The 23,266-nt window shown below is 36.2% G+C and overlaps 2 protein-coding genes across 5 annotated transcripts; both read right to left on the bottom strand.

Moving 5' to 3' along the window:
- Positions 1 to 12,953: 12,953 nt before the first annotated feature.
- On the bottom strand, positions 12,954 to 15,438 carry LOC110796597 (metal tolerance protein 4). Its single transcript, XM_022001656.2, has 7 exons — positions 14,859 to 15,438; positions 14,509 to 14,687; positions 14,206 to 14,404; positions 13,913 to 14,091; positions 13,666 to 13,816; positions 13,448 to 13,581; positions 12,954 to 13,345 (listed from the first exon to the last, which is right to left on the bottom strand). Exons 1-7 carry the CDS (start codon positions 15,109 to 15,111, stop codon positions 13,166 to 13,168), a joined length of 1,275 nt encoding a protein of 424 aa, XP_021857348.1. The 5' UTR covers positions 15,112 to 15,438; the 3' UTR covers positions 12,954 to 13,165.
- Positions 15,439 to 17,180: 1,742 nt separating this feature from the next.
- On the bottom strand, positions 17,181 to 22,258 carry LOC130468966 (uncharacterized). 4 transcript variants are annotated; one of them, XM_056838009.1, is made up of 7 exons: positions 21,787 to 22,258; positions 20,738 to 20,891; positions 20,025 to 20,133; positions 17,907 to 17,948; positions 17,734 to 17,815; positions 17,547 to 17,648; positions 17,181 to 17,415 (listed from the first exon to the last, which is right to left on the bottom strand). In XM_056838009.1, the coding sequence occupies exons 3-7, from the start codon at positions 20,108 to 20,110 to the stop codon at positions 17,314 to 17,316; spliced, it is 414 nt and encodes a 137-aa protein (XP_056693987.1). In that variant the 5' UTR covers positions 20,111 to 20,133; positions 20,738 to 20,891; positions 21,787 to 22,258; the 3' UTR covers positions 17,181 to 17,313. The 4 variants fall into 4 exon arrangements, 3 of the variants coding, with proteins under 3 accessions (XP_056693987.1, XP_056693986.1, XP_056693988.1); XM_056838008.1 differs by having other exon boundaries at positions 21,761 to 22,238; XM_056838010.1 differs by lacking the exon at positions 17,907 to 17,948 and having other exon boundaries at positions 17,184 to 17,415; positions 21,761 to 22,234.
- Positions 22,259 to 23,266: the final 1,008 nt, after the last annotated feature.

Below are 23,266 nucleotides of genomic sequence, written 5' to 3'. Positions count from 1 at the left end.
CCGAATATATCCGAGAACTTGTGATTTTAAAACCGACCCGAACTGATCCGTTGATGACCTGAAATCGATTTAACACGTGAATAAGACTCCAACCGCTAGAAACCGGAGGAGACCGGTAATCCCATTTGCATCCAATAACTTTTAACTGAACCAAATTCACATCCAATTAGATAGAAGTCTGATAAACAATTTTACTTTATAACAACTTCTATCAACCGGACGTGATAAAATGCGATACACGATTTAACCCGACCTATGTCGATCCGTATTCGAATTCAATCGAATTGTTGTCAATCAGACTCGATTTGATCTGATATCTGAAATAATCCGAATTGAGTTAACTCGATAACGAAAGCCGTACGAGATAAAACATACCCTATTTAACCCGGATTCTATTTAATTTACTCGTTATTAATCTGACTAAAGTCAACTGAATTGAACCACTAATTATGTAAACCCAACTCGATATATGAAAATTTATTCTATGTTCTTTTTGTATTAAATAATTTGGAGACAAAGTAAAAGAAGTGTAAAAAATCTTTATTTGCATGAAGTATTAGAATAATAAAGTTTTCAGAATTTTGTCGCAGAAATGAGAGTCACTTGATTAATAAATTAAACACAAGAATACAAGCTTAACTTGATCTAAATTTGAACCTCAAATCTAATACGTAATTGACTCGAATTCGAGTAACGTATGATCCGAACTTGACCCAAACTCGGGACTCACATATCTATACTTGACCCGAATCTGAGACTTAGTCGATCCAGATGTGAACCGTATCCGAACTAAATCGTAAAAAATTGTAACCGAGCCGACATACTCTTGAACAACACTCAATTCGAACAAAATCAAACCGACAAAACCGTTTTAAACTTGAACAAGGTCCAACCGAATCCGTGATTTTCCCGAAGACGAAGTTATCCGAACTGAAACTGAGTTTAATTCAAACAATTTATGACCCAACTTCATCTGAACCAAAGTTATCCGAACTAATCTGTGTCGACCTGAATATAAACATTTACCCGATATTAACCGATTCACGCGACCAGAACCGTTTATATCCGGTCTGGAATCAATCCAATGATACGATTTGATAGCCCTATTTGCACCTATGTTACTCGAGGTTTTTATTTCATCTCAAGTATATGTGTTGATCCTCGACACCCGAACATGGATATTGACACTCTGACTCTTTATTTTGATATAAAATTGTGAAAAATTCCACAATTTAACCGACTGGAACACTTAAACGCTTATCCGTATCAGACGCTAGTACCCGAATCCAGGTAACATAGGTTTACACTGAATTTTTCGTGACACTCATTATGAGTCATTCAAGATATGTTGATAGTGTCCTTGCAATTTGCATCAGCAACTTTTTGGCACTGAATTTTCCGTGACACTCATTACACTAGTGGAAAAATTGTAAGAAGCCTCACCTTAAATATGTCAATTTTTAAAAAGCGACACACTATCGATTTTAATTTTTTGATAAAGAAAACTTAATATGTGTGGCACTTCAAAGAAAAGTGACACATTTGAATATGAGATGTGTCAAATATGAAAAATAAGTGCCACATTTGACACATCTCACCTTTGAAAAATAAATGTGACACATTGGACTACCTCACCTACCATTTTTTTTTGTTTCTAAACTCAAAAAACCCTCCCCTTGCACAAGCATGAACATCTATTTACCTCGAAATTTCCTCCTCACCGGCGACCGACTCGAATTCCACCACCACCGAGCTTCACTCTCTCTCAATTCCTCTTCTTCAATTAGACCCACTACAGGCAACCTTCACTCCTCTCTCTCAGATTCTCACCACCACCACCAGCTAAGGATTGAGAGGCTCTCCACTATCAGAAGCAGTGCACAATTCTCCACCATCGCCGGTAATCGTTTTGTAAGACTACGCCACTTTCGACCACAAGCAAGGGTTCAAAACACTGCATCCCCTCCTCGTGGATCTTCTCCTCTCACAAGGTTAGGGTTTATCTTCATGCTTTCTCTCTTTCAAATTAAGTTAATAAATCTTGCTTCTAATTCTAAAATTGAATCTATTTTATTTAAATTTACCTATTGTAGACGCCTACATTTGTCCCTAGGCCCGACACGGTGTGTTCGATGATGAAACTATAACCCGCTCGCCAACAATGCACTCTGATTAGCTAAAGAACGCCCCTCGACAGACTGAAGAGACCATCCGAAGCAGAACCTGTTAAATATAGTAAAATTCCTGAAATAGACTAGACACATATTTAGTCGCATTTGCATTTCAATACGGCTTAATATGTGGTTGCATTGATAGAAAGATAGAATATGATTGTCCGTATTACAACACACCTGTACGTGCCACAATGTTCTAGTGCTTGCCTTCAGGCTCTAGAATAACATAGCTCGAACAATAACACTTCTCAAACTCATACTTATTGGGCACAATATATGTAAATGTTAACCCAAGTTACTTAAAATGCTCACGAGTGCCTAGAATACGCTCGTTAGCCCGTTTAGCAAATGATACGTCCTTACGAAGTCAAAGTCTGTCTTATAAATTATGATTTGGATCATGAACATCACATGATTGTATAGGCCTTAGAATAAGCTTTCCATAGACTTATCAAAAGCCCAAATCTGATTTAAAACGAATAAGTTATAAGGCTTTTACTTGGGCTTCGCTAAAACGGACCGACCTCCACTCTTTAGGCCATAACTCTAGATTTACGAATTTCATTAATGCGAGACTGGCGGCATTGGAAAGATGGATTCCGTAGATTTCCAACAACATATTATTTTCAAGAATCCGAGTTCGTAAGAAGAAGTTATGAGCTGTTAAAGATTGAGTTTTCTGGAAATCCGCAGATCTGCCTGCGCTGGAAATTTCCAGCGATGGCAAAGCAACGTTGGAATATTTCTAGCGATCCAATTTGAGCGCTGATTTTTTTCTAGCGCTTGATATTGATTTTGATTAGAACTCAAATTATTTAAATTCTATCTTATGAGCGCTAAAAAATTCTAGCGCTACTGTTTTGAGCGCTGAAAATTTCCAGCGCTCACATGTCGAGCGATACTTTTTTCTGGCGCTTGAGCTTTTCAAATATCTATCTTATTTCGTCTGCCTACACTATAAATACAGCCCTTCTGCACCCCATTTTCAATCATCAATTCACTCTCACTCCTCTGATATTCTGAATTCTCTCTTCCCTCTCTGGTATACTAACTTTCTGTTGAAGTCCCTCCCCGTATTCGTAATAGTTCTGCCGTATTAACTCTTGTTAAGCATAACTCTGTCCGTACAAGAATTCGTATCTTCCCAATTACTACCAAAGTTCTAGCCAATTCATAATCCAAAACCAAGGAATCTAAGAGGAAACTCTTCCGAAATTAAAGGAAGAATAAGGATCTAAAAGTCAGTGTAAAGGTTGTTCTAAAAGCTAAAAGGAGGCTCTGCTAGGGCGAGTGGTGAAGGAAATAATGCCCTTGGTCCAAGTATGCATTCAATGATAAGTCTAATAAATGCGGTTCAGTATTAATTAATTATACAAGTTAATAATTAAGTGAGATCAAGTGAGCTGAATGCCTAGCTAGAGGCCGCTTCAGTTCGAGTTGTATTAATAATATTAATCCACAGCTTACTCTTTACTGAACACGTAGGGTCACACAAATAGTACGTGAACGGATCAAGTATTTAAGTGAGTTAAATACTCTAATATGAATATTCGGAATCGACGGATCTCGGTTCCAGTGGGAGTTGAAATTGTCAAAAGGCAAAATATGAATACTCCGGAAATGATGATATTGCCGGAAACGGAAATATGGATCGTAACGGAAATATAAATATTATCCAAGTCGTAGATGTTGCCGAAAACGGAAACATGGTACGTGTCGGAAAATATTGCCGGAAACGGAAATATTGCCGGAATCGGAAATATTGCCGGAAACGGAAATATTGCCGGAATCGGAAATATTGTTGGAATCGGAAATAAATTCCGGAATCGGAAATATTAAATATTTGTTCGAATCGGAAATATTAAATATTGTTCGAATCGGAAATGAATTCCGGAATCGGAGAACGAATCGGAAGTGCGACGTACGAAACGGTCGTCGGACGAGCTTGCTAGACACAAGGCTCAGCACGAAGCCAGGCCCGCGCAGCAAGCAGCAAGGCTAGCAGGCCCAGCCGAGCAGCAAGCAACGCAGGCGTAGCCGAGCAAGCGAGCAAGGCCAGCAGCAGCGCCCACGATGTGCCGCGTGCTGCCAGCCTGCTTGGGCCGAGCAGCGCACCGTGGCCTTATGGGTTGCGTGTGTGTGGTTTGTGCAATGCTACGAATCCTTAGTCGTTTAGGATTGTTCGATTAATTGTTTTCCCAATTCCACAAGAATTAAATGTTTGATTAAACATTAAATTCTAATAAGATTAATTTAACTAGAATTCTAATTGAATTAGTAAATTGAACCCTAGTGGAAATCTAAGTCCGATATTTCCTCCCTATAAATAGTTGATTCATAATCACGATTTATACACCACAATCAATAAGTATTCATACAGTTTAAGTTTAAGGAATAACTTAATAATTTGCCTAAAATATAATTAAGCTTTCGAATAACATAAAACCTTAGATAATATTCTAGTTAATTGAATCTAAGGCGGATCCGAACGTGCTGTGGACTATCTACGGAGGGGCGACATTTGGAGTCCTAAACTTGTTCTTGTTCGGTTCCGGAGCAGCTTGGGAAGACACGCGTCACATGTATGTATCCTAAATTATGCTAATTGACTATGTGGCAATTAATTTGGATTCCTAGCTTAATGGTTTTTCCGCATGAAATATATGTTTTATATTTGTCATAACCTAATAGTGGTATCACGAGCCTCTAATTAATTCCATAATCAATTATAGTTAACATGGTTAAATTTTATAAATTTGCATTTCATCTCTTCCCAGCTCCAGCTTAATACTTCTATATATCAGAATGCATCGGATCAAAACTGTCAGCATCTTGCATTGCCCCTATCCAGGAAAAAATCAGAATGAAATATACATCAAATTTGCAAGATAATCAATGTATCTTGGGGGAGGGGGTTGGGGGGGTTGGGGGGGTTGATGGTAATTAACTAATTTTAATCAAATTATGAGAGAAGATAGTGAAGGTGGGAACGAAAAAACAAAGAGGCAAACGAAGCCGAGAGAAGGCACAACCTACAACTGATACGGTGATACCTGATCTCCCTCAAGCAGACTCTTCACTTCAACAGAATCAATAGCAACCATATTAGCAATAGATTCTGCATCAGGGGCAGAATCAGGACAGGTTAAAAACTTCATACAAACCTCTCCATTTTGCATAATATTACATGGATATCAATAACCTGCATGTACATTACATATAGTACACTCATCTCATGATTTGCTAGCATAAACAGGATACAGTTACTCCGTCTAGTAACTCACCATATCATAGTAGTAACAATTACCGTAGTAACAATTACCACATCATAGTAGTTACATTTGTTAGATCTCTCACATACATTCTACCTACTTTTTTCAGCTCTTGAAGTTATGCAAATCTCAGCATAGAGCTGAGGTTGAATCAAAGTCCTAACTCCTTACTGTAACTTCTTAGATACTTTACCAGTTAATTAAACTAAGTGGCGTTGACAATCATTCAATCCATCACTATATCATAGTAGTGACAGTTGCTGATTTTTTCCGAATACTCAACCAGTAAACTCGATTTATGCCATATGCCCTATGCAAAGGTAAGAGGAATGAAATGCATTTCATATCCTCTGCAAACATGCATAATGACATAATGACTTGGTACATAGTGATAGACCACGCACCAGAACATGCATATGCCATAAGAAAGAATACAAAGGCTAAAAAATATGATGACATTGCATATATAAGTTGCACTTTGACTTGAAAGGCTCGGAAATAATAATCAACCTAATAATAAACCATTTTGAAATATAATACCAAGTATATAAGTTTTAAAAATCGTATGTCACAATTATTGTAAACTCGGTCTGAACTTTGTTTAAACTAAAACCAAAGCAAAGCAAAGTGAAGCACACAACTGGAAATAGAAATGTTACCTATAGCTAAAATTCAACAGTACCAAAGCAAGGAAAGCGGGCACTCCAAAGATAACTGAATTTCAGAAAAAGGTCTTCATTCATGGATGCAGAAAAAGGTAAGAGGAATGAAATGCATTCATATCCTCTGCAATGTTCAAACTAAAAACAAAGCAATCAACACCCTCTTCGTGTAAACCAGAGTAGGATATGAAACTCAAACATTGGTCATCTTACTCTATAACTTTTAGTGCAACAAAGACTTGTCTATTGGATAACTTTATAAGGGCTACCTACGGAAGCAATACAACAAATTTTTCCTTCCCCTGCAAAGAATTAAATTTAAGAGACAAAGCAGACACTTTGCTTGGGGATTTCAGACCGCTGCTAGTACTGCTTATGTCATTTTTTCTAACCCAACAAGTCATCCTAAGTATCAAAAAAGTACGGGTTACAACCACATGAAAGTCAATCAAAACTATCCATTTCCACTTAATCCAACTCCACTACCGTAAAATTCACATAATTTACAAAATGACAGTTGCAAAACTCAATATATTAACTAAAATCAATATTAACCTAGCTCTAAACATTCAAAATAATCTAATTACCAACATAAAACAATCAAACAGTAACTACAGCAAAATCAAAATTGAATTACCAATGTAGACAGCAGTTCAAGCTTTCAAACAGTAACCACATCTACAAACATTAAGCATCAAGTGGTCATCCCACAATCTCATTCCAAACTTCTATCATAGAAAAATTACAGTACTACAATATCAATACCAAAATAATTCATGTATCCAAATCACAAACAAAATTAAAATAAAACTGAATATGGAATACCAAAATAACCAAATTTCACCTAAAGGTACATTAAAACAATCAATGTACAATTCACAAGAAAGATTGTCCACTCCCCTGAACTTGGCTCAACCCATTCTGTTAATTTTCCAAGCCCCAATAACTGAAGTTATTTCAATCTTGGAAAACTATACCATTGGCAACCTCGCCTCTGAACCGGAACTATTGCTTCCAGCTTCATTACTAAGAATTCAGAGCAGACAGGTATGAATCACGTACTGTCTTTGATTTTCCCCAAATCAAATCCCCAAATCAGATCCAAATTCGAATCAAATAAATCCAAAGTAAATACCCGAAATCAAATCAAATCCCCCAAATCAAATTAAATCCAAAAGATACAAATTTTATGACGAAAATTCGAGGAGAAAAGATTAAACAAACGAAAAATAAGATGCAATTTAAAAACCTTAATTTGGATATTGTTTCGCTAAAAAAATCAAAACCCCAATTCACAAAAGCCACTCGATGTTGACCTTTTAACTCATAATTCCTCAGCAATTGACCAACTTTACTCTTGGAAAATGAAGTCACACATTTATCAAAATCATTAAATCGATTATTTTTCTCAAGAAAAGAAATACCCATAGACTGAAAACATTAAATTCACACAAATAAATTTAAGGATCAATAGTCGATGCATCAAATCACAGAAATCGTTACATAGAACCGGAGATGCAAGGAATTACTAAGCGAGAAGAAGAAAAAGACAAATGATTAAAACTAACTTTGAGAAACGCAGAAAGATCGATCCATAAAAATTGATGCCTCATACGATTCCAAAAAAATTGATTGATAGTATTACATCTGACTTATATTGCTGCATCTATAACAAAAACAAAAAGAAAAAATCATCAATTTCTCAACAAAAATGGAAATAAATTCAATTAGTTGTAATGATTGAATGAAATTGAAGTTGTAACACAGATGAGTCACACGCGCAGCAATAAGTACACGGCTTTGGGATGAACACTCTACAATAACCAAAAGATAAAGGACGATTAAAACATGAATTATGGGGCTTAAAGCCTTAATGTTAGCACCTCTGGCATAAAACTGAACCCAACAAAGCTAATTATGTAAATGTCAGTTGTTTGCATTTGTTTCTAAAGCCATTTAAGAGAAGTAGTTCAAATCAATAAAAAAATCATAAATTGAAAACAATATAAAGAAAAGAACGAACCTGGAAAGTAATCCCCAAAATTCAATCAAAAATTCAATAATGCGAAGAAAACCCAGATCACAAATTCTTCAACTCTGGAAAAAAAATATCCAGAGATACACATTAAAGATAAAAAGCATTTCATAACCCTCAAAATACAGAAAAAATTATCATAAGTCTTGGATGTCTATGATTATTAAGTCTGGATTCAAATTAAGAAACATCATTTCACGATTTAAGTCCATGATTGATAACTTCAAAGATAAACTCGTGACAATAATCTTAACCTAATTATTCCAAAATAACTATTTTTAAAATTTTCAACGGCAAAAGACGCGTAAATTTTCATGAAAACTAGCCAAAATTAGCAAAAGTATTACGATCAATCAAATTGAAATTGCAGCGAAATTAAAATATCAAATCATAGCAATTGAAATCCCTTATTCACTAAGGAGGAAAATAGGAAGGCGGAAATTTCTCCTAAAATGCAGGGAAATCAAAGACTAATCAGCAAATTTCCATATATTGGGATTAGTCAAAATGAAACAACGACATTTCAACAAATCACACATTAAAAAACCAATTCAATTAATTTGCAAAATAACCAATCAATCAAGAATTTCGTGATTTAAATAATTCCTTGGATTTTATTACCAAGCAATCAAGAATTCCTTCAATGTGGTAGCATGAGTTAAAAAATGAATTCACCAAAAAAAATTGAATTAAATAATAAAATCATTCGAAAATTTCCAGAATTTCAATCAACATCTAAGTAACATTTCACCAGATAATATGAGAAATACAGCAAGGAAAATCAAGAGGAAAGAGCCAAACGACCTGATTTTCAGTGAGGATCGGGTTAATGGAGTTCTGAGAGATTTGAGAGAAAACTCCGTTCTGTTGTGCCGGAAATCATTGAGAGAACGTATGTTGCGATGGCTGCGACCTCGGTTGCAGCCACGAATTTGGCGAATTGCTCCATACTTCTCTTCGATGGTGATGTCGTACATCTCTTCGCTGGTGATGTTGAAAGGCTGATTTCGAACATAGAGAACTTGGTTTACTTCGGGAGGTAGCCGAGTGGTGGGTTTTCTCAAGCTAATCGACACTAATTTAGGGTTAGAGTTTGGGATTGAGGTCTGCAGGGAGGGTTTTCGAAATTGGGGTTTTTTTTAGGGTTGGGGAGGATGGGAAGGGAGGACAGACTATTCTATTTGGGACAGGGGTATTGTGGTATATTCGCAGGGGGACACAAAAAGTGGTATTACTCATTTACCCTCAACTCCTGGCTTATATAATAGAGATTATTTTTATTAGTCTAGATTATTCAAATTATTTAGTTAATGGATTTTATCTAACGTATTTGGTTTTGGCCCGTTATGGTTCCAATTTGTATGGACGCCATTAAATATTAATTAATGTTTTTAAAGTTAGGTATTTTAACAGCGTAATTCTGGTACTAGCCTTAACCGTTATCATGGTGGCGGTAATACTTTAGTAATTTCTTTATTTTAAGTTGGAAAATGGTTTTATAAAGGCAAGGAATATATTATTAGGGTACGTGTTGCACATAATGAGAACCAATTAATTTTGGGCCACTGCTCTTCCATGTGAGTCGTTACTAGGGTCATAGTTTCTTTGTTCACTTTTGGTGTGTTACCGCCACAATTTCTTTTATTATCGGCACCTGCCTGCTTTTCCTCGTCAGTTCCCCATGCTTTTGGATTCAAAATGGTTAAGTAGCACTGCCTAGCTCGATGTTGATCTCCATGAACAGTACTAATGTAACCGTCATCGCATACGAATTTAATGAGCACTAGGTGAGTTACAATGACGACATTGGCTTTATTTAGCGTTGGCCTACTCAAGATCACATAGTTGGTTTATAACTCTTTTACAATTAGGTAACGTCTATTTTCCGACACTACTTCTTGTTTCCAATACAAAGTGACGGGGTTATGATTCCTACTAGATGAAAGACACCTCCCCCAAATCCAATTATCGGATAATGTATCTTTTCGATTGCCTTAGGGTTATGTTTCAGCCGGCTGAGGCATTCAAGACCAATGATATTCGACGAGCTACCTATATCTTTAAAAATCCTCCTTGATTTCAAATTGGCGATCATCGATTCAATGACCAACGAGTCATCATGTGGTGTGGGAATTTTCCCCCTTTCAGCCTCACATGTTTCAATTTTCAGAAATAGGTGAATTGGAGATTTCCAATACAATATTACCTGACCTAGACGGTTGGCATAGTATTTCTGTCCTCTCATGGTTGGACCCCCTGCCGCTAGCCTTCTAGATATGACTGCCACACACTCAGGGTCTATGTATTCTCCGTCAGATTCAGATGGGATATTTTCTTTTCTTAGAAAACTTCATTCTTGTGCCGCCAGTGTTTTTTCTAGTGTAATTTTTTAAGAAACCCTTTGTCCTTAGCCCAAGTAAGGCTCTTCCAAGACTTTTTAGTTATTTGGTGTCATGTCCTATGTCCCCATGGAGGTGACAGTACAGTTTAGGATCACGTCTCTGTAATTACGAATTTATAGGAAAAGGATGCTAAATGTCATACTTAGACCCTACATCCATCAAGATCGTGTATAAATCAGTTTTATACTCAAAACGTCCCCTTTCATAAGTGCAAACCCCCCCGTTTCCCACCAACTTCCGAGGGTTATTTGGCCGACTCTTTTGAGACAACTCAGGTGCCACTGGGCCAAAAAGATTTCTTTCGATACTAGTCTTTTTTCCCGTGAAGTAGGCGTAATCTCCAGCCTTGGGATCTTTTAGGACGCTGCGACTTTTTGTGGCATGCATGAAACCTTAGGCCTCATCAAGTACTTTGGCCATTGATCGGACACTATTTTTTACTAGATTAAATTTGAAGGAGTCCTTTTTCAACCCTCTGATGAAATTGTCAAAGGCCACCCCATCCAAAAAATCACGGATTTGTCCTAACTCCAAATTGAAGCGTCTAACAAAACACTTGGAAGATTAGTCTTTGTCTTATTGCACTCGGCCTAGAAGCATGCTCATCTTCTTTTCTTCTTTATAGGCCATGAAACGGGCAGACAATAATAATTTAAACTCGGAAAAAGAGCCAATACTTTCAGCCAGCAGTCTGTCAAACCATTTGGATGTCACACCCTTCAATGTGGTCGGGAATTATTTGCACCACGTCATAGCCTCGTTGGTTCCTTGACGTATATGTGATGACAATAAGCAAGTAGATGTGTATCTAGGTCGGTCGTTCCGCCATAGGCGTCAGCAATAGTGGGAGATTTGATCTTTGGTTCCATAGGTGCATTCATGATGGCTGGACAGGATGGAGTGGAATGACCGAGCGTCATATTGGCCACTCATTGCTCGCTATGGAAAATCTTTTCTAGACGCTGGCATGAGACATGATGAAGCTGTGAAGATGGCCTGGCTTGGTTGTAGTGAGCACACGTGGTGTTGCCAAAGGGACACCCTTGCATTATAGGAGTAGATCTGGTGTCAGATAATTCAGACTCAGATTCGTGTGCCAGTTCCCACTAACGAGGTTCTTCTCGGGGGATTTGCCTCTCTGGAATATTCCTTCTTGACGGTTCGACCTCCTGCTGAGGAGGAGGGTCCCTCCTAGGTAGGCGTAGGCGGGATGGAATTTCTTGATTTCAATGCAATCTTCAAACCGGCAGCCTTACTGCTTCATCCTCGACATGCCGCAACGACTCACCTGCCCTGCAAATATTGGAACGATCGATTTCGCGTTAGAATTGCGTGGCCAAGGTCAATGTTGATTATCACCATGGTCTTTCTTATCTCTTCCTGAATAGTCAAGTCCATCTCTACCTGAAATCCAACCAATAGAGACTGGGAGATCCAAATTCTTATCTCCTACCGTGTCTGCATCTGAGTGTAAATATCCTCCCAAGGGAGGTGGCCCCGCGTCCAGGTCTTCTTCGCTCAATACTGCTACGTCAGGCGGGTGGAGAGGTGTGTGCCCACAAGGAGATTAGGAGCGACATCTGTCGTGCCACTAGCGATGGGAGTTTGATGGATGCCGCCAGGTTGCTCCCTCCCTCAAGGAGGGCGATCACCTAAGCCCGGCTGTTGCTCCATTTCTATGTCCGATTGTTGATCATCCATGTCCCGTACATCCCATAAATTGCGCCATATGATGTGGGGTCTTTCCTTCAAGGTATAGACGAGTAGGTATCCGGCCCAACAAAGCGAGATCACCTGGTTCAACTTGCAAAACAAGAATATTTTTATCAAAATATTCCCTCTGATGCATAAGTAATTATTTTTCCTAAAGAGATAAAGTAGATATCAATATGAAATTAGGCAGGATTGTAATGATTGTGAATGGTCCTTGTCCCTTGGGATTTTGAGTATATATAATACTAGGTTTAAAGGGGAATTCCATAGAAACAAGCAAGCTGATTGGCTAATCATTGGTGACAGACCAGGTGTCATGTCACATCGCGCCGTCATTCATAATGGGCTTATTTGAGCCTGTTTTTATGATGTATTGTGTATACATCATTCTGACAAAACATGTGTAGGGTCTAAATCATTCCTTCACTTTGAGCCTATGAAGGGCTAAGATTTACTTTGTTGGTTCAGAATAAGAGAACCCTATCATGCCCAGATGGCATGGTGCCTTGCCACGCATTGCTACAGCAGTGGAGCATGGGTTATGCCAAGTCACACATCATGGGCAAGAAAAATTGACACGTGTCACGCCCTAAGTGGTCCACGATGGATAGTAATTTTTCCCCGCAACATTTGTTTTCATCACTTTACAAAATAAACAAAAGAAAATAAGAACTTTAGTTCAGACTTCAAACAAATGAAAAAGGAGCATTAGTTCAACCTTCTCAAATGGACCTCTTAACAAATGCTCCACTTTAGAAGAGGAGCATATAAACATTATAGATAATCATTTGATGATTTTTGTACGAATTACCAAAGAGCCTAAAACAACCTAAGTTAATCCCTTTTTCATATACCACAAAAAAAGGGATACAAACAGTTAATCCCTTTTTCATATACAACATAAAAATCAAGGTTGACTAGTAGGTAATTTGATGAGAACTGAATGTTCTGGTTTGTGATCACACTCGAAATCTAGATGCACGAAAGCTCGTTCAACTTCAGGGAGCTTCTCAATTTTAATCTGCAATGACTCTCCAATTGCATGGGCTTCTTTCAAAGGCAAGTCTTCTGGCAGTTCAATGTCAACCTATTTTTTCAGGTCACAACAATTTAAGGTGTGTAAACATAAGAAAACACATTTTATTCTTTAACATTTTTGTGTAAAACAGAAAGTGAAATGGAGACTAACCTCAACAAAGTATAGAACACCAAAGGTGTATGCACGGACTGTATCAACACGTTTGATTTGAGCATGATGATGTATAACAAGGTAGGTCAGTTTCTGCAGGACTTCTGGGGGAGCAGCTTGTCCAACCAGAGAAACTGTACAGAAGAATATTGAAAGATAATAACTATTTCAGATTGAACATAGACTTTACCAGTTAACTTATTTATCTGGGTACAAACCTGCATTTTCAAAAACGGTCCCAGACCAATTTGAAATGGTATAGATAGCCAGACCAATAGCACCGATAGGATCAATCCACCAATAAAATTTGTCACCAAGAATTGCAGCGATTAATCCCACAACATTTGTAACTACATCAAAGTAATGATCCTGTCAATAGGTAAAAAACAGAAGCATGTCATCATATCTCAATATAATCTTAATTTACCAAAATAATGTTTACTAAAATGCTTGTAATTGACCCGCCTTTGCATATGCACGAACAATCCTGTTCCCTGAGTTTTTGCAGTAAAGCCATAGTGTGAATTTTACAGCTGTGGCAGTAAGCATGATGGAGTAGAGCCAGACAAGTTGCTCGTATATCATCTTTGGCCAAGGTTCATTTCTTATTAATTGCTCCACCGCTTCAATCAGCACCTGAAATCCTGCATCAAAAATGTTTATTGGAGAGACTGATTTTACATTTGCAACTTTTTATCCATCTTTTAAGTTGTATACATATATATATATATATATATATATATATATATATATATTACCAAGCGTGGCCATGACAGCCGCAAATATAACAATTCCCACAGGTTGAACCCTTAGTTTGCCAATAGGGTACTGATAAATATTGATGTTCTTCATCGACAAATGTGTGAACCAAAGAATTCCACCGGCCATAAGATCTAGCAAGGAGTCAAGTGTTGAGGCTGCTATAGCTATAGACCCACTCCTTATAGTTGCATATATCTGCATATTTGTACAAAAAAAAACATGCTTATATAATTATGAAATTAACCAAGGAATTAAGCAGGGAAATACATTGTTTCCTTTGTATTAGCATAAAAACAAACCTTTAATGCTAGCAACACAACATTAGCCCCGTTAGATATATTCATTGCTCTCTGGTGTTGGGCTTGTTCTCGTCTTTCTTCTTCTTCATTAACGTTCATGTCAGGAGGTATATCTAGAGCGTCAACCTCCCCAAATGATTTCAATGTTGAAACCTGCCTTTCATAGTATTCCTTCTCCGCTACAATTAATGACAAAACAAAACAAGATACAGTACAGGCTTACTAAGACTTATGGATTTGTCAAGCAACTTACGTTCAAAGTAGAGTACAAATCCAAACTCCAAAGTACAGTACTGGCTTAGTGAGTTTGAGGTAAAAAAAACATTAAGTAAGAAAGATAATTAATGTACCTTCAATTAATCCAGAGGTATTAGATAGGTCTAAATCAAAAGGGGAGTCAGGATCCATGGCATGCTGAACTTTTAGAGGGAGCTTAGAGAAGAAGTCATTTTTCAGACTTGTAAAAGAGTACCGGTGACGGTGACACCATATATCACCTCTTCCATTCCCGTTGTTAATCATGTCTTGTTCTTGCTCATTAGACATAACCAACAATGGTTCTTTAGCATCATACTCCAACCCACCACCACTACCGCCTTCCATTTTTTTTATTTTTGAAACTATAAAACATCCAACTCAGTTTACAAAACTATAAACTATAAACTACCAACACCGGCCAATACGATATCATCACTACTAAACAAATTATCACTGCATATTGGCCGCATGTATGAACAAGAACAAAAAGAACAACCCCATTCTTAAGATAAAGAGATAGATAACAAACTTTTTTTAGAGTCACCTAACCATTAAACTTTATGCATAAAAAAACAACAGAATTTTTTCCAACGACAAACAGTCAAATCCGCAAAAGAACAACAACAATGATAGTTGTTGACACACCACCAAGATACAGATGATATATGAATTCTAACCGTCGAATTTATAAACTCGAAATATTGTAGCTATGTTACGATTGCACAACAGGAAAATAATTCTACTTTTCGAACATGCAAATTCTTGTAAAAAATACAAAATGTATTTAATTATTTAAGATCTGTTTTTGCGTTGGGATGTGGCTATTGAATAATTGATGCATACCGCCTAAAGTTACAATTTTGACTGCTTCGTTGTTTGCTTTCGGGATAGTTTATTGTCACATATGTAATGTAGGAACTTTTCTATATTAAGAAATTGCTCCTATAAGATTCGCGGTGCATTGTGTATATATTTACACTAATATAAACCCGACGGATTAATTTGTATGGACAATATGTATAACTGTACGTTACGTGATAATTATTTTGTGATTTTAAATAGTAACTATATGCGTATTACAGTAACTATATGTGTATTACAGTAACTATGTGTTTTATAGAGTTACTATGTATTTTGTAGAGTTTCAATGCGATTTGTGTCTAACCCACTTTATATACGTTTTAAACTTTTTTATTTTTCAAAATTTCATATCTGCATTCTGTTCATTTCCCTTCCATTTCTCTCTCTTCATTTTCACTCTTTGCTTTTCAAAATTTAGCCCAAATTTCTAGGTTTTGTTCGATTTTCTTCGTAATTATCTTATAATTCTTATAATTTTATCTAGTGCAGATCTAGTGCAGAAGCAGAATACAGAGGCGTCGCAAATGTTGTTGCGGAGGCATGTTGGTTACGTAATCTCTTACTTGAACTACATTGTCCTCCTCGAAATGCCACTATTGTTTATTGTGATAATGTCAGTGCAATCTATCTTACTCAGAACCCAGTACAACACCAATGGACCAAGCACGTCGAGATGGACATCCATTTTGTTCGGGAAAAGGTGGCGTTGGGTCAAGTACGGGTGCTACATGTTCCTTCCCGATATCAATTTGCAGACATTTTCACAAAAGGCTTTCCGCGACAATTATTTTTTGAATTTAGGGACAGTCTTAGCGTACGACCTCCTCCCGCTATGACTGCGGGGGTGTAATAGAGATTACTAGGATTTAATCTCTAAGGATATTTTAATGTAATTAGACTTCTAGTCATACATAGATACATAATTCTATTATGACTCATATTGTAATCCCTATACATATGATCAATGGAATACACTCCAATTCACGGAGTTTCACAATATATATCTAACATATTAGATGAAAAAAAATCACTAGTAGAAAAAACCCTTATTGCAGCGGGCTTTTAGACCCCTGTTGCAGCGTACATCGTATGCTGCAACTGGGGGGCCTGCAACAAGTCTGAACTTGTTGCAGCGTACAAGTTCGCTGCAAAAAGTGATTTGTTGCAGCAGGCTTTTAGATGTACGCTGCAACAAGTGCCAAAAAATTGGCAAAATTTTGGACTTGTTGCAGCGTACATATATATGTACGCTGCAAAAGACTCAACTTTTTGCAGCGTACATTTATTTGTACGCTGCAACAAGTCTAAATTACTCAATTTTTTGCAGTGTACATTTATTTGTACGCTGCAACAAGTCTGAATTTTTGCGAAATTTTTTTCCCTTTGTTGCAGCGTACAACATATATGTACGCTGCAAAAAAGCACTTTTGGCGGGAAAATTCTAATTTTGTTTAGGGATACCTAGAGTGCCTTGCACCAAATATAGAAACCTGTCAAAACAATAATAGAATAACGCAACCTGTATAACAAATATAAAAACAACAACTGGAGTTTTGTATATATCCCAAAACCAAAAGTGCACATACCGATACATTTAAATATATTTACGTTCCAATTTCAACGTACGCATACATTTTAACATAAAAGATTGTTCTATAACATCTAAACCAACACGATCAAGCGCCCTCAGGTCAATAATAAATACTTGGTGGTAAAAAACTTCGCCCATTGCTCACGAACCACATCAATTTCCTCACTAGCATAAGGCGCAGTCCTCGGAGTATAGACCTTACAAAAACAAAAAATTGATGGAGCATTAGATCGATTAAATGCAAATGAAATGTCACATTTTAACATTCAAGCAACTAATGACAATGTATTAATAGTCTAGAATACGAATCAATTAGTTACTTAATTACCTCATCTAGCCGGCCTTCATAGTCATGTTGTAACGTGACTATCTCTAACATGAACTTCATAACGTAATAGCCACACTCAGTTCCGCCGATTTGTTGAGCACACTGATTAAGAAACATAATACTTTATCTTGCAAGGCCAATAATTAATAAAAACAAAGCAAAAAGCTAATTAAGAAACATGTTATACCTCTATATGAATGGGTTTACACGACTTAAAACTCGTTTTATTCGGACAATGCCCACCATTGCACTTGTACACTTGGTATGCCCTAGAAAATTAACGAAACATGGGTACTCATGAATATGATTTTGGCTTAGGTTTCTTAAAGACTAATGTAATTTGTAAGCAAAAGAACTTACAAACTCAAGATTCCCCATGCATAATCTGTTCGACGTGGATCTCTAGCAGAATCGAAAATATATACATATTAAACATGTCTTAAGTTTAAAATATGACCTACAATGACCTAATGAGCCTTAAAGGTGCATAAATAGATTGGAACGAGTCTTAGAAAGTTAAAATTATGCATATTAAACATGTCTTAAGTTTAAAATGAGTGCTTAGGTTCTTTATTTTAAAGTTAGGAGCGAAAATGCCTCATTTTAGCCTAAATATGACCTATAACTATCAAACAAGCATTAAATGTGCATAAATAGATTAGAATAAGTCTTAGAAACTAAAAACTAAGCATATTAATCATATAATAAGTTTAAAATGAGTCATTAGGTTCTTAAGTTCAAAGTTGGGAGCGAAAATGGCACTTTAGCCTAAATATGACCTATAACGACACAATGAGCCTTAAATATGCATAAATAGATTGGAATGAGTTCTAGAAAGTCAAAACTAAGCATATAAAACATTTAGTAAGTTTAAAATGAGTCCTTAGGTTCTTTAGTTCATAGTTTGGAGCGAAAATGTCATTTTAGCCTAAATATGTCCTATAACGACCAAACAAGCCTTAAATGTGTATAAGTAGTTAGAATAAGTCTTAGAAACTTAAAACTAAGCATATTAATCATGTAATAAGTTTAAAATGAGTGCTTAGGTTCTTTATTTTAAAGTTAGGAGCGAAAATGCCTCATTTTAGCCTAAATATGTCCTATAACGATAAAACAAGCATTAAATGTGCATAAATAGATTAGAATAAGTCTTAGAAACTTAAAACTAAGCATATTTATCATATAATAAGTTTAAAATGAGTCATTAGGTTCTTAAGTTCAAAGTTGGGAGCGAAAATGGCACTTTAGCCTAAATATGACCTATAACGACACAATGAGCCTTAAATATGCATAAATAGATTGGAATGAGTTCTAGAAAGTCAAAACTAAGCATATAAAATATTTAGTAAGTTTAAAATGAGTCCTTAGGTTCTTTAGTTCATAGTTTGGAGCGAAAATGTCATTTTAGCCTAAATATGTCCTATAACGACCAAACAAGCCTTAAATGTGTATAAGTAGTTAGAATAAGTCTTAGAAACTTAAAACTAAGCATATTAATCATGTAATAAGTTTAAAATGAGTCCTTAGGTTCTTTAGTTCAAAGTTAGGAGCGCAAATGCCTCATTTTAGCCTAAATATGACCTATAACGATAAAACAAACATTAAATGTGCATAAATAGATTAGAATAAGTGTTAGAAACTTAAAAATAAGCATATTTATCATATAATAAGTTTAAAATGAGTCATTAGGTTCTTAAGTTCAAAGTTGGGAGCGAAAATGTCATTTTAGCCTAAATATGACCTATAACGACACAATGAGCCTTAAATATGCATAAATGGATTGGAATGAGTCCTAGAAAGTAAAAAATAAGCATATAAAACATTTAGTAAGTTTAAAATGAGTCCTTAGGTTCTACATATGGAGGGAGAGGAATATGCGAAGATTCCAGAATATTTCTCTTGATGGCCCTAGTATTAGGCGACAGATTCAATTAGCTATATATGTTAGGTGTTTCATGAATAGGAAACTCCATGTTATGGGAGAGAGTTTGTATTAGCTTTTGAGTGGCTTGTAAGTTGAGGGCCTTCTGCTACCGTCTTACTTAACCATATTCTCTTTGTTTATTTCCACATTGTAAAATCTGAGGTGTTACAGTATGCACGCTAGACTACAATTATAGGTACATAGATATTAAGAAGCACAACCTCAATCAAAATTCTCTTTATATACAAGGATGCAATTTAGTGAGTGAACTGTGAAACATGTGAACTTGATCAGAATATACTTCTTAATTTGGAGTCCTTCAACACCATTAGGTGATGAGGCAGAACTGAAATGAAAGGCAGAAAAGTCGAGATATTTTCTACTAATAGGAAAGAGCAACTAACTGATTTATCAAAACATTTGGCCCCAAAAGTGGAAAACAGGAAATAGGACGGATAACTGCAGTACTGCACAACAGCAGGTCTGATCAAAGCACCAAACACATTGACCGTAAGTAGATTGATAAACTTGGAGAGATTAAATAGCCAAATTACCTTCCATAGCTCCTTTTTAGCTTCAGGTTCTTCAGCAAAATAAAATCAGAGCCATTATGCTCAGAAGAAATTTTTTGAACCAGCATAGTCTGTTCACGTGAATATGCTTCTGCAAAATGACGAAGAGATTAAACATTATCATTCACCAACACAAAAATAACCTTGGTAAAAAACCATAAGATAAAAGCACAAAGCATCCAACCTCGATTTTCTTAAGTCACTCCCCTCTCCCCACCCTTCCGCCAACCAAAAACACCAACAAATACTTTATATGGCTTTCATGAAAACAAAAAAGAAAGAAAAAGGAAATCAACATACATCCCTCCTGATTTTACACACAGAAGCGCAAGCATGAATACCAGCACAGACAAACACGCAGAAAAGTACCCTTCAGCACTACCTGCCTAATATCTCAGGACTCAGTAAGCAATGTATTGCAAGTGACCTCTACCAGGCAACTGAGACAAACATGTTTGCAGTATCTGGTGGAACTCTAGCACTCTAAAGACAGAAGAAGAGAAATAGAACACAACGTTGATACCAGACATCTGCTGTAAAGAAAATAGGACAGACCCAATGAAAACCACTGCAAAATGAAGCAAAATATGAAATTTGGAAAGTGAAAATTTGACTGCATCAACATTGAACAATAATTTGGTAAAAAATAAAATAGAAAGGGCCAATTTATTGTCAAAACAAGTGAGAAACTTTACCATTATAATGTCGACCATAAAATAGCTCCGAGAATTTAACTGTATCAGCCTCATCCCCTCTATCCGACTTTGACAATTAAGCTATTGCACTTTTGACATGTAAACCTCCCAGTAGCCTCTCGAACTCAACTTCAGCTTCAGTACTTCTTCCTTTCTGTGTCACATCAGCAGGATATTTAATGCATAATGGAAATTACTCCATATTGAGGGTGGATATAAAACCACACTACAAAAAAATTTACAGGACAACACTATTAACAATGAATCAAAAAGACAATTTTGAAGCTACAAGATTAAGTAATAAGAATGATGTGGTTGTTTATAAAGCTAGGTGAATCAAAAAGACGTTCAGTGACCTCAGAAAAAATAGATACTTCAACTACTACGTTTTATTGACCTCGTCTACAAAAACAACCGCATATCAACGTTATTCTTTATTCACATTCCTTATTCCTCTAAGATGAAGATTTCCATTAGAAATTGTCGAGGGAACATGAAGACTTTCAAATTCCAATTAAACATTATGACAACCTGTTCATTCATAGAATTACTAACTGAGCCAAAATAAAAAGATATTGATTTTTCCATCGAAGATAGACACTGATTCAATTTTTAACCACTTAGAATTTTTCCAATTTGTTTGCGGTAGCTATGTTCTTCAAGTTGAAATTGCTAGATACCAACCATAAAAGAATGGACAACTTTCTGAATGAATAGTAATTATGTTGCATCAATATGTATGAGCATGACATAAATTAATATTTCAATAGTACAATGCAATTAACAACCGTCAACTCTACCTCCCATGCTCCACCCCTCCACCACCGCCACCACCCCCACCACCATTCTCTAATTCCAACACCACCACATCTTTATCTATGAACAAACCCTAAAAACGAATTGAACTCTAAAAACGAATTGCACCAACCCTAAAACGAATTGAACAAACGCATAGAACCCTAAAAACGAAATGAACAAACCCTAATTCTTAAAACGAAAATTAGATAAACGACTTGAACAAACCTAAAAGAGGGGACAGGGAAGATTACTAGCCGCGGCAAGGAGGTTGACGGAGAACAGGACGCGGACAACTTTCTTTCTTGGAACCACCGACGCGAGCAAGCTAAGTTTTTCCTTGAAACCACCGGCCGAGCAAGCTAACAGGTGGCGGCTGGAGAGGAGGCGAGAAAGAGACCCACCGCCGACTGGCAAGGAGGGCCAGTATCGACGAGGAAGCTTTTTCGGCGACGCAGGGAATGGGTGTTTTTTTTTTAGGGGACGACGCAGGGAATCCAAGGGAAGAAGAAGGAGTTAAGCGCGAGAACTCAAATTTTGAGATGCTTGATTTGTTCTGAATTAGTTATTCAACCAATATTGCAGCAAATGAATTTTTTACCCGGGCTATTGCAGGGGGCTTTTAAACTGTACGCTGCAACAAAAACGGGCTATTGCAGGGGGCTTTAAAATGTACGCTGCAACAAACTCTTTTGCAGGGGGCAATTATATTTGTACGCTGCAACAACCCTTTAAAGGTTTTGACCCGCGTTGACCGACGGGTTGTTGAAGCGTATTAATACCTGTACGCTGCAACAAGGGGGCTGCAACAGGGGTTTTTTCTACTAGTGAATTGGACGAAGTAGTAGATAAAGATCGATGAAGGTTCGTCGTTGCCGAAACCGAATCGAAGAATTTACTCTCGTCTACAAATCTTCACAAGAATTTTTAAAGATCACATCTCGGTTTGTTGTTTTTTAAAGAATTTTAAGTCTATTTTTATTTAAAATTGAAAATATTTGTTGTTTTGGAGAAATTAATGTTTGTGTTTTGCCGAAATAACATTTTCACTTCGCGAATTCGATCAATGACTTCACGATTTTAAATAGTAGCTATATGAGTAATACAGTAACTATATGGTTTAAAGAGGTACTATGTAATTTTAATAGTTACTATATATGTCCAGTAGTTACTATATGTGTACAATAGTTATTATTTTGTTGATTGATTTGAAATGTTTGTTGTTTTGTTGAAATTAGGGTTAGTGTTTCACATAGTTAGTATATAAATGATATAGTTACCTTTAATTTATGTTGCGAAATAGTGTTTTTAATAGTCACTAGAATGTTCGTTGTGTTTATGTTAGTAGTAGTTTTTAGAGTAACTATATTTTTTTAAAAGTTACTATAATTAAAACAGTAACTATGTGTTTAAAATAGTTACTATATTTTTTAGAAAGTTATTATAAGTTTAAAACAGTAACTATGTGTTTACGATAGTTATTATGTTATGAACAATTTAGAGTGACTTTTTGATAAATAATAGTTACTATACGATTACATTATGTACTATGTTATTTAGAGTATGTTTTTGTTCGCTTCTTAGATAGTGGCTATATGATTATAATGGTTACTATATGTGTACAATAGTTACTATATTATAATAATAGTCCCTATATGTTTATATAGTTACTATATGTTTTATATAGTTACTATATTTTTGAAATAGGTACTATGTTTATTTTATCATGATTTG

Source organism: Spinacia oleracea, chromosome 3 (genome assembly GCF_020520425.1).
Source record: "Spinacia oleracea cultivar Varoflay chromosome 3, BTI_SOV_V1, whole genome shotgun sequence".
Lineage (NCBI taxonomy): Eukaryota > Viridiplantae > Streptophyta > Magnoliopsida > Caryophyllales > Amaranthaceae > Spinacia > Spinacia oleracea.
The sequence above is the reverse complement of the archived record's forward strand: the minus strand, read 5'-3'. Positions and strand labels throughout refer to the sequence as shown.